The sequence below is a fragment of the Nipponia nippon genome, unplaced genomic scaffold (assembly GCF_047370975.1).
Source record: "Nipponia nippon isolate SJK-2023a ecotype South Korea unplaced genomic scaffold, ASM4737097v1 scaffold_38, whole genome shotgun sequence".
NCBI classification, from domain to species: Eukaryota; Metazoa; Chordata; class Aves; order Pelecaniformes; family Threskiornithidae; genus Nipponia; species Nipponia nippon.
This window is the reverse complement of record NW_028262356.1, coordinates 291,572-304,594: the sequence shown is the minus strand read 5'-3', so window position 1 is coordinate 304,594 and position 13,023 is coordinate 291,572. Positions and strand designations below refer to the sequence as shown.

Sequence of the window (13,023 nt, the reverse complement as noted above, 5' to 3'; positions counted from 1 at the left end):
CTCGCCAAAGCGGCTCCTCGGCGTCTCCCAGCGCCGCTTCGGCAGCACGAAATTCCTCAAGTTCGGTGCAAAAATTGAAGCAGAGTGGAAAAAAAAAAAAAAAAAATCAGCTTCGTTACCGAAAAGAACCATTCCCGCTCCTCCCCGCCCCCAAAAAAATCCCTCCTCGCCCCACGCCGCCACCGCTTTTTGGTGCAAAACAACAACAAAAAAAATGACGTTTTCCGCCCCAAAACGCTCCGGTTGCCGCCGTCTCCGAACGCGGTTTTGTCTTTTTTTTTTTTTTTTCCCTGAGATATTTGGGCTCCTCGAAGCCCTTTTCGGTTCAAAGAGGCACTGAAGAGTCGCGGCAACGCTACCGAAAATTTGGCGCTCGGGAGGTGACCAAAAAAAAACCCAACAAACAAAAAACCGGCACCGTCGGTAGAGCGAAACCAGTAAAAACCAGTTTGGGCGCGTTGGGGCACCGGTTGGCGTCGGGCAGAGGATTTGGGGGTTTATTAAGTTGCCGATCGGCGCCGTGGGTGCGCCGACGGGCGTTATTTCGGTGCGGGAAGCGGCGCTCCCGGGGGGAAGGGTGCGTTAATACTGTTAATGAGCTCGTTTGCTAACGAGGGGGGGGGGGGAGGTGAAAGCCGCCGGCGGCGGCGGCGCCCCAAAATCCCCGGTAAAGCGGCGGCAACAAAAAACGGGCGCAGCTCGAGGTGGGGTTTGGTAGCGGTGACGCTACCGGTGACCCGCTCCGCAACCGGGAGAAGACTTTGGGTTAAAACCAGGCGATTTTGAGTAATTTCAAGCGGCGCCGGCACTCGCTCGATGGCCGTCACCGCGATCCAAGCCCCCGTCATTAATTACCGCTCCGAAACGGGCGCGGTTACCCCAAAACACGCAACCGGCGGCTCCGAAATGCGCACCGGATCCCAGCTCACCGGATAGGTAGAGAGAATTGGGGCAAAACCAGGGAAAAACAGGGAAAACCAGGTCAAGAACGCGGCTGTTTGCCACGGTGCCGCGGAAAAAAGGGGCGGCGATGTTTTAGGGGCGCCAACGGGCGTAGCCGGGAACCGGTTTTGCTTCCGGACGAGGATTTTGGTGGAAAATGAGGGAAAAAAAGGCAGAAAAAGGGGCACCGTCCGGTTTGCAGCGTCCGAGGTTCCGGAAACACCGAGGACAAGGGGTCGACAACCCCAAAATGGCGTCCGCGGCACGGCCGCGGCACAACCGACAGGCGTCAGTGGGAGGCTGCCAGCGGCGACGCCAGTTTCTGTAGCCGCCGGCGGCGGAGCTCCGCCGTGTCGGGTTCGTCCAGCGAGGATGAGCCTTCACCGCCGTCCTCGTCCTCCTCTTCCTCCTCGGCGGTGAAGCCTTCGGCACCCGCCGGCGCGGTGGGATCTGGTAAAGGGGAAAGGCACCGGTTTAGCGTCCGGTAAAACCGGTAAACTCAGCTTTAACCACGAGCCAGGCTCAGGATTGGGGGTTTGCCGGGAGACGCGCTCCCCAGCGGCGTCTTAACCGGGGATTCGGCTTTTAAAACACCGGGGCTAATTAGCGGAGGAATTAACGACGGCGGTAATTAGCCGGTGATAGAGAAATAATAATTAGGCGGTTATAAAAGGGTACGGCGGTGGGTTTGGGGGGCAGTGGGACCCCCGGGAGCCCCGTTCCCCCCCCCCCCCCCCGACGGTGCTGAGGGTCTCTGCCGGGGTGTTTCCCCCCCACCCCGTAGCTTCCCCACGCACCGGCGGCGGCGGCGGTTGCGGGCGCCGAAGGGCTGCCGGGCGAGCGGAGCGGGGCGGGTTCCTCGGCGGGGGTCTCGCGGGTGGAGGGGGGCCGGGGAGCGGCGGGCCGGGGCGACCTGGGAGGAGAAAATGAAACAATAAATCCAATTTGGGGTTAATTTGGGGAGTTTTTAGGCAGGGCACGGCTTTGCCGTAACCAAATCTTGCCTGTCCACCCCAAAATCGCCCCCCTTTTTTTTTTTTCCCCCGGCAACGTCACCCGATGGTGGCCAGGACCGTCAGGTATTGGTTGATCTGCACCATGGCGGCGTCGAGGAGGGTGTGGATGTTCTGGAGACACTGTAACCGCGCTTCCAGGTTTTGCCGATCGTGGCCCTCCATGGCTCGAAGTTCTTCCTCCGTCAAGCCGGCAAAGCCAGCCGGCGGCACCGGCATCGGCGGGAAGCCTGCGGCGAGAAGAGGGATGAGGGGAGAGCCCCAGGAAGTGAACCCCAAAATCCTTCCCCCGCCCTTGCTTACCGAAGAGGGGCGGCCACGGCATTCCCATCCACGGCGGCGGGAAAGGAAGACCCGGCGCCGTCCCTGCCGCCGCCGCTTCCGATCCGGCGTTGGCGGCGTCACCGGGTCTGGCGGCTGCGGTGACAAACGGGATGTGAGGGTGGCAGGGGAGGAGGGAGCCCCATTTCGGCAGCACCGACCCCTCGGATTTCGGGAGAAAACTCACCCGAAGCGGCACCGGAACTCGGCGCGGCGTTTTCGGCGCTGTTGGGCGGTTGAACGCCGGGAACCGGTGGGAAGGGACCAACCGGTGGCCAGAAGGGAAACATTCCAGGAGGGAAGGGGGGAAGGATTCCCTGGGGAACTGCGGAGGGAGAAGAGGGCGGTGAGAGCCCCGAACGCCCAGATTTCCTTCACCGCAGCCAACCGGAACGTGCCACGTCACCAGTTTGGTGCCGCATAACCGTGCCGGCAACGTTTCCCTGAACGCACGCCGTCACAGGCGGAAATACCACCGGCTCGCGCCGCCGCCTGTGGGGACTTGACCTCCCAACCCTCTTCTCCAGCTGTTTGTTCCCCCAGCGCCGTGGACAACAACCCCGCAAAGCTCAACCGGCGCGGTGCTGGGTAACCGGCGGTTGGTGACACCCGTCCCGCCGCGGAGGGGTGATATCGGGGTGCAAAGACGACTCACAGTTGGGGGGCTGAGGAACTTGGGGGGTCTGGGGCGGGGGCGGGGCTTGCTCCGGCGGCTCGGGAGGCGGCTGTGCCGGGAGGGAAGCGCGGAGAACGTCCATGCGGCAGGTGGGACACGTCTGCTGGCGCTGGAACCACGACCGCAGGCAGCTGCGAAGGAGACGGACGCCGTTAATCGCACGGCAACGCCACGGCGGGGGACAAAGACCTTCCCGAAACACCCCACCACCACCGAAAGCGGCTGTTATTTCACCACCGCCTCACCGAGAACACCGAAACCGCCGACATTGAGGGGACGGGGAGCGGGCGCCTCACCCACCTGGTGTGGAAGATGTGGTTGCAAGGCAAACGCTTGGCGCCCGTCACCATCTCCTCGCGGCAGATGATGCAGACGTTGTCCATGGCCTGCAGCTCTTCCGGCGTGGCGTCGGGGTAGCTGCGCGGGGAGGAGAATGAGGCGGAAAACGCCGGGGAAAAAAGAACCCTTCCCGCCATTTTGGGGGGGGGTCCAAGGGGGATATGGGAAGGTAGCGGGGCTTCTGGGTCCTCCCCGCTGCCGGCCGACCCTTCCTCCTCGCCGTTATCCACCAGATTTTTGGTTAAATTAAGGTATTCGGCAGGAGGAGCTTGACCCCGTCACCCTACAGCGTCCTTCCCACCCCTTTCCCATGTGGCAAATGAGGCGTTTTCCTCAAATTTGGGTTTTTTTTTAGGTGGGTCCCACCTCAAAATCAACCAGCAAGGAGACGCCAACGGAGCTCAAAGCGCCCGGGAAGGGGCGGAAGCCGCGTTCTCCGCGTTACTCACAGCGTGTTCATGTTGCGGATGGCCCGGCGGGACATGATGGCGTCCGTCACCGCTTTCTTAAACTGCCTGGAAGATAGGGAACCGGTGGGATGAAACCGACAGCGTGCCGGCAGCCGTGCCGGCGTCGGAGGCCGCGGCAAAGTCAACTCACCTCATCGCCAGGTACATGGGGCGGATGGCGAAGAGCGGGAAGGTGTGGACTTTGATCATGATGGTCATGAAGGCCATGTAGAGGAGGACTTTGATGAAGCCTGGAGGAAACAAGAAGATCAGGGTCTTGTTCTTGGACAACCCCAGGTTGGTTGAGGTGGGATGGGACCTCCAAGGTCATCTGGTCCCGTCTTGGATGACCACAGGTTGGTTGAGGTGGAACGGGACCTCCAAGGTCATCTGGTCTCTTGTTCTTGGACAACCCCAGGTTGGTTGAGGTGGGATGGGACCTCCAAGGTCATCTAGTCCCATCTTCTTGGATGAACATGGGTTGGTTGAGGTTGAACGGAACCTCCAAGGTCATCTGGTCTCTTGTTCTTGGACAACCACAGGTTGGTTGAGGCGGAACGGGACCTCCAAGGTCATCTGGTCCCATCTCGGATGACCACAGGTTGGTTGAGGTGGGATGGGACCTCCGAGGTCATCTGGTCCAACCATCTTCTCAAGGAGGTCACCAAGAGCTGCTCATCCAAGACCACGACCCAACGGCTTTTGAGTATCTCCAAGGATGGAGATGCCACCACCGCTCTGAGCAACCAGTCCCAGCTCTCTCAGCCTCTCCAGTCCCTTCCATTGGCTTGGTGGCCCTTTGTTGGACATTCTCCAGTATGTCCCAGTCTCTCTTGGACTGAGGAGCCCCAGAAGTGGACTCAGGTCTCCAGGTGTGGCCTCACCACCCCCGATCCACCTCCCTCAACCTGCTGACAACCCTCCCAGGACACCGTTGGCCTTCGGTTGTTGGCTTGTGCTCAACGTGGTGTCCACCAGAACCCCCAGTTGAACCACTGCCCAGCGTATACTCATGCTGGGGCTTGTTGGACTCGGCCCATCCCTTCGTTGAACCTCGTGAGGTTCTTGGACCATTTCTCCAGCTGGAAAATGGTCCCTCTGGACAGGGGCATGACCCTGCGGTCCATCAGCCAACTCCTCCCGGACTTCACCTCTTCGTTGATCGACGGCTAATTGAGCTTCATAACGATGTGTCGAGATTTATCGGGCCACGCCCAGATGGGAAAGCCCCCCCCCCAACCCCCAAAATTGGGTGGGATGAGAAGAAAAAAGGGGGGGGAAAGAGGACAACGTACCCGTGAAGAGCTCCGTGTACAGCATGTAGACGGCTTTGCTGTCCCAAGGGTTCTCGTTCTGCAGGTCGATGGAGTGCAGGACGTACTTGATGAAGATGGTGAGCACCATGGTCATGAGGATGGCGTACTGCAGGGAGGAAGAGCGCGGTAGGGCGTGAGGACGCGGCCGAGGAGCCGTTTGTCCGTCCCCGGGACGGATGCGGAGGTTTGTCCGTCCCCAAGGGGAAGCCATCTCCTACCTCGAAGCCGAAGACGAGCTGGACGGAGGCTCCTCGCGTGAGGATGCTGTGGTAGGCGTGGTTAACGAAGAGGAAGTCCAGGATTCCCAGGAGGAACATCAGGGCTGCGGTGGGGGAAAGAAAATCGGGATGAGGGGATAACGAGGAAAGGAGATAACGAGCCTCGAGGTGGGGGGAGACCCCCAAAAACTAAAGCTCCAAGGGTCACACCCCAAAACGTAGCCCGCCAGAAGAGCAGGACCCTCGAGGAGCATCGGTCCCGGGGTGGGGCTAAAGGGCTCTGCGCTAATGAAGGGCTGAATTAACACATCCTGGTAACGAGGCTGTCTCGTTTGAAGCCCCCTCTGCTTCGAGCCGCGTCTTGTGTCCTCCTGTCTCACCAAAAAACCCCTAATTCCTTCAAAAGACGATTTTTACATCCCTAAATCCCCTTTCCCCGAAGCAAGAATGTATTTTGCCGTGGTTTTCTTCCCACCCGGCAAAGCCAGAGCTCGTTAAACCCCCAGCAACCCCATCCCGCTCCCTCTGCGGCCCCATTAACGCTCCCTCCTTAACGAGGCTGCCCTGATAAGCTTTATCGAGCACCGATGGTCGCACGCTCGGCTGCAGCAGGTTCTTCCCCGGACGTATGCAAACGCGTTGCCAAAATTATCTTTCCTGACCAGCTGCCGGCAACGAGCCAAATGGCAAAGCGCCCGCGGCCGGGCAGGATCCGGCCCAGGGTGGAGAAAAGCAAGATACTCACAGACGATACGGAAGTGGAAGAGCCAGGAGATGTTGGGGCTCCTTTCCATCTGCAAAAGAGGGGGGCAAAAAAGGTTGAGGTTTTTCCCAAAAAAGGCTTTTTTTACGCCCGTTTTCCCACCACTCGGCACTCACAAAGTCCACCCGGTCTTCAGCCAACCAGTGGAAGCACTTGAGGAAGAGGAGGAGGGTGAAGAGGGCGACGAAGCGGGGGCTGAAGTCGTCCCTGAAGACGGTGAAGGCCAGGCAGGTCTCGGTCACGGCGTACCACGACCGCTCGAGCAGGTGCTGGGGCAGAGGAGGAGGCGGTGAGGGGCGGGGGCGGCTTCCCCCCAGCCTTCGCCCCCCGGTTTTGAACCTAAAACGGTGCCCAAGGCCTCTCGGGGTTCAAAATCCCCCCAAAAATGGTGCCCAGGGCCTCTCGGGGTCCAAAATCCTCCCCCAAATGGTGCTGAAGGCCTCTGGAGATCCAAAATCCCCCCAAAATGGCACCCAAGGCCTCTTGGGGTTCAAAATCCTGCCTAAAAACGGCACCAAAGGCGTCTCAGGGTTCAAGATCCCCCCCCCAAAATGGTGCCCGAGACCTCTCAGTATTCAAAATCCCCCCCCAAAATGGCAACAAAGGCTTCTTGGGGTTCAAAATCCCCCCCAAAATGGTACCCAGGGCCTCTCGGGGGTCCAAAATCCACCCAAAAATGGTGCCCAAGGTCTCTCAGGGCTCAAATCCACCCAAAATGGCACCAAAGGCCTCTCAGGGTCCCAAAATCCCCCCAAAATGGTGCCCGAGACATCTCCGTATTCAACCCCCCCTCCCCAAAATGGCATCAAAAGCCTCTCAGGGTTCAAAATCCCCCCCAAAACAGTGCCTAAGTCCTCTTGGGGTCCCAAATCCCCCCCAGATGACACCCAACGCCTCTCGGGATCCCAAATCCACCCAAAACAGCAACCAAGGCCTCTTGGGGTTCAAAATCCACCCCAAAAATGGCACCGACGACTGCTCAGTTTTCAAAATCCCCCCCAAAATGGTGCCCGAGACCTCTCAGGATTCAAAATCCTCCCCAAAATGGCACCAAAAGCCTCTTGGAGTTCAAAATCCCCCCTAAAAATGGCACCAAAAAGGCTGTTGGGGTCCAAAATCCCCCCAAAATGGTGCTGAAGGCCTTTCCAGGTCCAAAATCCCCCCCCAAAACGGCACCAAAGGCCTCTCGGGTTCCAAAATCCCCCCAAAACCCCTCAGTATCTGCACGTCCCTGTGGGCTTTAACCCCCCCACCAGCACCGATGCCGCCTCCAGCGCCGGCAACAGATTTGCCCATCCCCGGCACCGAATTTAAACCGTTCCCCACCGTCGCTCACCTCCATCTCCGCTGCTCGCAGCTGCCCGAAAAACACCTTGCCCATAAATTTACCCAGAAGAAAAACCAACACGAAGGCTTGGATGTAGAGAACCTGCGGGGGAAAAACGGGGAGAGGAAGGAGACGATGGAGGGGAAAAAGCCGCGGCGCAGCCAAAACCCGTTTTGGTCACAACCGGATGCAGGGGAGGGTTTGGTGCCGCGAATTTGGGTCCCAGGGGACGGAGGAGACGGCGATCGGGTACCGGCTCGGCCCCAACCCCGTTTTGGGGCTGCCTGAGGGCTCCTGCGCAGGCAGGAGGCGGCGGCGGCTTCCCACCCTCCCCGTGCGCCGATGGGCGCAGCGGTGGCTCTCGGCGCAGGCGCTCGCTCTCCCCAGGGGGTCCGCGGCGTTTTCGGTGAGCACCGTTCAACAGAAAACGACCCATTTCGGTCACCAAAAGCAGAAGTGAGCCGTGATGCTCAGCCACGAAGGTGTTGCACGAGCCAAGAGGCTCGTTCCCCAGCCATACAGGTTAATTACCCGCCGCTAATTAATTAACTGGGTACTTACGGCCATGCTGGGGCTGGATTTGGTGAGATAAACCACGGTGGGGTAGAATTGGTGCTTGAGGTAATAGGCGTGAGCCACCACCGCCGTCGTCAGCGCCAGGCTCCCCGCCATCACCACCGCCGTGTAGAGCATCTCCCCGGCTCGGCCTGCCAGATTCAAACCCATCAAATCGCACCAAAAAAAGGGATTTTTCATCCAAAAAAAACCACCATTTAGCGTAAAATTGGGGATTAAACGGCCGCCCTCGCATCTTCAGGGCGCTGCCAAAGCCCTTTTTGGGGTGATTTTGGAGTCCAACAGGAAAATAAGACCCTAAAACTAACGATGCCACTAAAGTTGATTTTTTTTTTTTTTAACCCGCTAACGATTCCTACGGGTAATGAAAAACGTGCGGCTTCAAACAGAGCTTTTCTGCCCCAAAAACGCTCCCAGCAGTGCCACCAGCTCGTGTCCTACATACTCGGCGTCACCGGCTCCCACGTCCCCAAACGCCACCTCCTTGTCCCCAACGCCACCTCCTTGTCCCTGTCCCCATCGCTCCCCACCTCCTCGTGCCCCCGCCCTCTCCCTCCCTGCAGTGGGGGCCAGACCCCCCGCGCCCCCCTCCCCACTCCCACCCCCTCAGGTGACAGTCAGCTCCCCCCAACTCCCCACACCCCACTCGGTGCCCCCCCATCCCTCTTCATGTCCCCCCCTCACCCCACAGACCCTGCACTCTGCCCCACTGCAGGCCCCAACCTGCGTGTGTGTGTGTGTCCCCCCCCCAGATGTCCCCAACATCCCCACCTCTGTGTCCCAGCCCCCCAGGTGCTCCCCATGTCCCGACATCCCCCCCAGCCCTCCAGGTGCCCCCCATGTCCCGATATCCCCCCAAGTACTCCCCATGTCCCTGTCCCCCCCAGCCCCCCAGCTGTCCCCCATGTCCCCCCAGCTGCCCTCCATGTCCCTACGCCCCTCCCAGCCCTCCAAGTGCCCCCCGTGTCCCGACCCCCCCCGCCCAGGTGCCCCCATATCCCTACATTCCCCGCCCAGGTGCCCCCATGTCCCTACATTCCCCGCCCAGGTGCCCCCATGTCCCTGCATTCTCCCCCCATGTCCCCCCCGAGCCCCCCAGGTGCCCCCATGTGTCTCCCCCCCAGCCCCCAGCTGCCCCCCATGTCCCTACCTCCCCCTCCAAGTGTCCCACATGCCCCCCCAGCCCTCCAGGTGCCCCCTATGTCCCGACATCCCCCCAGGTGCCTGCCATAGCCCTACGCCCCCCACCCCCCACCCCCAGGTACCCCCCATGCCCCTACATCCCCCTCCAGCTGCCTCCCATGTCTCCCCCCAGCCCTCCAGGTGCCCCCATGTCCCTCCATTCCCCCCAGATACCCCCTATGTCCCTCCCAAGCCCCCCAGGAACCCCCCATGTCCCCCCCAGCCCTCCAACCGCCCCCCCATACCCCTGTCGTCCCCCCCATACCCTCGCCCCTCCCCTCACGCCCCCCACTCCTCCAGAGGCCCAACATGTCACCGCTCCCCCCACATCCCCCTGGCTCCCCCCTGCCCCTCCGGCTCCTCCCCAAGCCCCCCGGTGTCTCCCCCTCCCTCCGGCCCCGGTGTCGTCCCCCCCACTCACTCGGATCGAGCCGCCGCGCCCCCCCCACCGCCACCACCTCAGACCGCTCCTCCACCGGAAGCGCCTCAGCGCGCGACACCTCACTTCCGCCCGGGCTGCACCACCCGCTGCCCCGGGAGAGGGGGGGAACCCACCGGGGGGGGGGTCACTTCCCCGCTGCTCCCCCCCCACGCCGCTCCCCCATAACGGCTCCTCCCGGGAGAAATGATGAGAGGTCCCCTCTCCCCCCCACGCGTGGCGTGGGGGACCCACGAACCCCCCTAAACCCGCTGGGCTTTCTCCCCCCCCCCCGTCCGCACTTGGTACGGTCCGAGCTGCACGGCCGCAGCCAGAGCCCGGGTGGGCGGGAACGCCAAGGGGCCCGTGTCTCGCTCTCATTGGTCAGCCTCCGCGGCGCTCGGCCAATCAGAAAAAAGAAACCCGCGGGGGGGGGGGGAAGCCGCTGAATCAGCGGCTGTCGCTAGGGGAGGGGCGGCAGAGGAGCGATGAGTTGCGCTCGGCCTCAGCCCTCGCCCCGCTCCCCTCACGGCTGGCGGTAAGCCCCCAGTCCCCCTCAGCCACCCAAATTCAGGCTAGATTTGCCTTTTTTTCCCCCTCATTTTCATACCTCACGTCACACTCGCTGGGTTTGCGCCCCTTCTAGGTGCTTCACAGCCCTTTTCAAGCCCTTATTTTCCTCAGAAAAAACCTTAAATCCCTCAGCCCGCGTCGCGGCGGGTAACGCACGCCGCCACCCCACCCTTCACACTTCCCCCCCCTCACAGAGTCCAGCCTATCAGCGACGCCTCCTCCGCCGCTTCTCGCCTGTGATTGGCTAGCACCGCCCAACGTCCCGCCTTCCCGCCTTTGACAGGCAGCGGCGGGTGACGGCAGAGGGGGAGAGTGGGCGGTGGCCTCTTCCTTCTCCGCCTTCTGATTGGCTGGCGGCGCGGGCGCTCTGCCTATAGAAGACGACGCCCGGCCGAGGGGCGGGGTCAGTTTGCACGCACCGCCCCTCTTCGCGCGCTTCGCTCAGGTGAGGGGAAAAAGGCGGGAAAAGCGGTTGGGCGCAGGGAGGTGTCGCCGCCGCCGCCGCTCCCTGAGGTGATTTCTCCGTATTCCCCCATTTCTGAGGGGAAAAAGGGGACGCCATGAGGTAAAATCGCTCCCCTCCACCCTGTTTGCTGAGGAGAGACTGACCTTTGGTGCCGTGAGGTGAAAACAGCCCTGTAAATCCTTTTATTTTCCCTTTTTTTCCTTGATACGTGAGGAAACCGTGTGGCATGGTGCCTCATATCCGTTGTGGTGAGGAAGAGGATTTTTAAGGAAATATGGAGGGGGGATTTCAAGCTCTGAGGGCTCTGCTGTCCCATGTACTATGTCCTTTTAATCCTGCCTTGGGATCAAAGGAGGGGAGGCAAGCACAGCCCTTTAAGTGTTTTTCTATTTGCTTGGAAAATTCTCTGAGGAGGGAAATAGAGGAGAATTATACCCCTCTTACCTCATTGAAGCCAAGTTTTGGTGCTCCGGGGCACAAATAAACTGTTTTGAACAGGAGGAGGCGCTAATACAGGAGTAAAAATGCCCTTTTTTTTTTATAATTCATGGTGGTTTTGGAGGAAACCACTGCAACGTCTTCACGTCCCAAGGAGGTGGCAAGCAGTGCTTTGCCGGCTGGGTGATGGTAATCCTACTGAAGTGCCCTGAAATGAGAAATAAATGATTTTATTCTTTTTTAAATAGTTTTCAGGGTGGTGGTTGAGCAGTTGTGGAGCAAGACGTGTCCCTTCTCCCCGTGGTGCCGGTTCGTTTGAGGTTGGGTGCTGGGGAGCGGTAATAAAACCCGCAAAACCAAGGTGTTTTTTGACCTTTTATTGACAAAAAAATGTGGTTTTATTTTTGCGGGGGCCGATCTGTTGTCTTTGTTGCCCCTTTGACTGAGACAAGAGCTATTTTAATCCTGAATCACTTTATTTATTGGGGTTTTGTTACCCTTTTCTGCATCTGACTCCTATAGCAGGTATAAAAAAAAAAAAAAATCCTTTAAATCCTTCAAAGATTGGCACTCCCGTGGTTAAAGTGGCCTTGATTTTGCCTTTTTAAATGCTCCAAAAACCAATGAAATATTGGGGGGAAAACCCCCCAAATTGGTAAACGGGGGGGGGGGGGGGGGGGGGCAAGGAATCCGAGGTGCGAGATGCTGCTTTAAATGTGGGGTGTTTGCGATCGGCGTGGTGTTTTGGCAGCAGAAAGCAAAATTCAGCACTCTAAACCTTCCTAGAAAATATTGATTTAAGGGAAATTTAAGTTAAAAGGAAAATTTTGTGGTTTTGGGAAAGCAGGCAGCGTCTTATTTCACGCCGGTTTGGGGCTGGAGGAGGGAATTTCTGCACCGTTCCTGTGGCACAGGGGAATAAGAATGAGTTAAACCTGAGTTTATTGAAACGTGAGGCTTTCTTTTTTGTTTTCCCCCTAAAATTGCTTACTTAAAATATAAATAGGTAGAGAAAATCAGGTCAATGTGGTTACTCCTAATCCGAGGCTTCCCTGGGGACGAAGCCCTCGTTATTCCACGAAAAGCCCATAGCGGCTGATTTACATATTCACCTCAGCCACAATTAATTCTGATTGATTTATTTTTTTTTTTTAAAACACAAACCTAAAAACCTACGTTTTTTGCAGTCTGAAGAGTTTGGAAGTGGCTGAAAAGGGATCCAGAGCCTGAAAATGGGTTTTGGTGCAGCGGTTGGGATGGTACCGGGAGCGAGTTGAGGTGCAGAGGGGCTGCCCTGCTTCGTTATCGCTCGCTAACGACCCCGCCTCGGTCGGGGACGATGGCGTGGGTAAAACCGGCAGCGCCTGATGCTCAAAACTGCTGGAAAAAAGCAGGTTTTGGGTAAAATGCGCCCTTTAGAAACTTCATTTGGTGTCGGGGTGCGAGATGCTGCTCGGGATTTCGCTTTTGTGCCATTGGGCTTGAAGGAGGCGTCCGGTTTGGGGGGGATTTGGAGCTTTTTGGGGGGATTTGAGGTGTTGGAATGGTTCGTTTGGGTTTTTTTGGGGGGGATTTGGAGCTTTTTAGTGGAGGTCTGGGGTGCTTGGCCACTTTTGGGGGGTTTATCTAGGATTTTGGGGGGGTTGTGGTTTTTTTGAATGGTCGGTTTGTTCTTGGGGGGACTCGGAGTGTTGGAATTGATGAAGTTTGCGGGGGCTTTGGGCTTTTTTGGGGTGTTAAAGGGTCGGTTTGGGTTATGAGGGGGCTTGGCAGGGGAAGGGTTGGTCTGATTGGGGGGGGCTTTGGGTCTTTGGTCTCTGTTTTTTGGGGGAGGTTGGACTGGTTTTGGGGGGCTTGGGGCTTTGGGAGGGTTAAAGGCTTGGTCTGATTTGGGGGGGCTTTGGGTCTTTGGTCTCTTTTTGGGGGGCGGTTGGTCTGGTTTTGGGGGGCTTGGGGCTTTTGGGGGGGTTAAAGGCTTGGTCTGATTTGGGGGGCTTTGGGTCTTT

General features: G+C 58.8%; 1 protein-coding gene across 3 annotated transcripts; it reads right to left on the bottom strand.

The window, feature by feature from the left end:
• Positions 1–431: 431 nt before the first annotated feature.
• On the bottom strand, positions 432–10,301 carry SYVN1 (synoviolin 1). Of its 3 annotated transcripts, none has more exons than XM_087772997.1 (16): positions 10,151–10,301; positions 7,926–8,071; positions 7,374–7,466; positions 6,154–6,306; positions 6,020–6,068; positions 5,275–5,378; positions 5,036–5,162; positions 3,892–3,991; positions 3,741–3,806; positions 3,253–3,369; positions 2,932–3,083; positions 2,464–2,601; positions 2,259–2,372; positions 1,999–2,185; positions 1,740–1,855; positions 432–1,392 (listed from the first exon to the last, which is right to left on the bottom strand). In XM_087772997.1, exons 2-16 carry the CDS (start codon positions 8,055–8,057, stop codon positions 1,232–1,234), a joined length of 1,809 nt encoding a protein of 602 aa, XP_087629123.1. In that variant the 5' UTR covers positions 8,058–8,071; positions 10,151–10,301; the 3' UTR covers positions 432–1,231. The 3 variants fall into 3 exon arrangements, with proteins under 3 accessions (XP_087629123.1, XP_087629121.1, XP_087629124.1); XM_087772995.1 differs by lacking the exon at positions 10,151–10,301 and adding an exon at positions 9,544–9,700; XM_087772998.1 differs by lacking the exons at positions 432–1,392; positions 10,151–10,301 and adding an exon at positions 9,544–9,700 and having other exon boundaries at positions 1,759–1,855; positions 1,947–2,185.
• Positions 10,302–13,023: the final 2,722 nt, after the last annotated feature.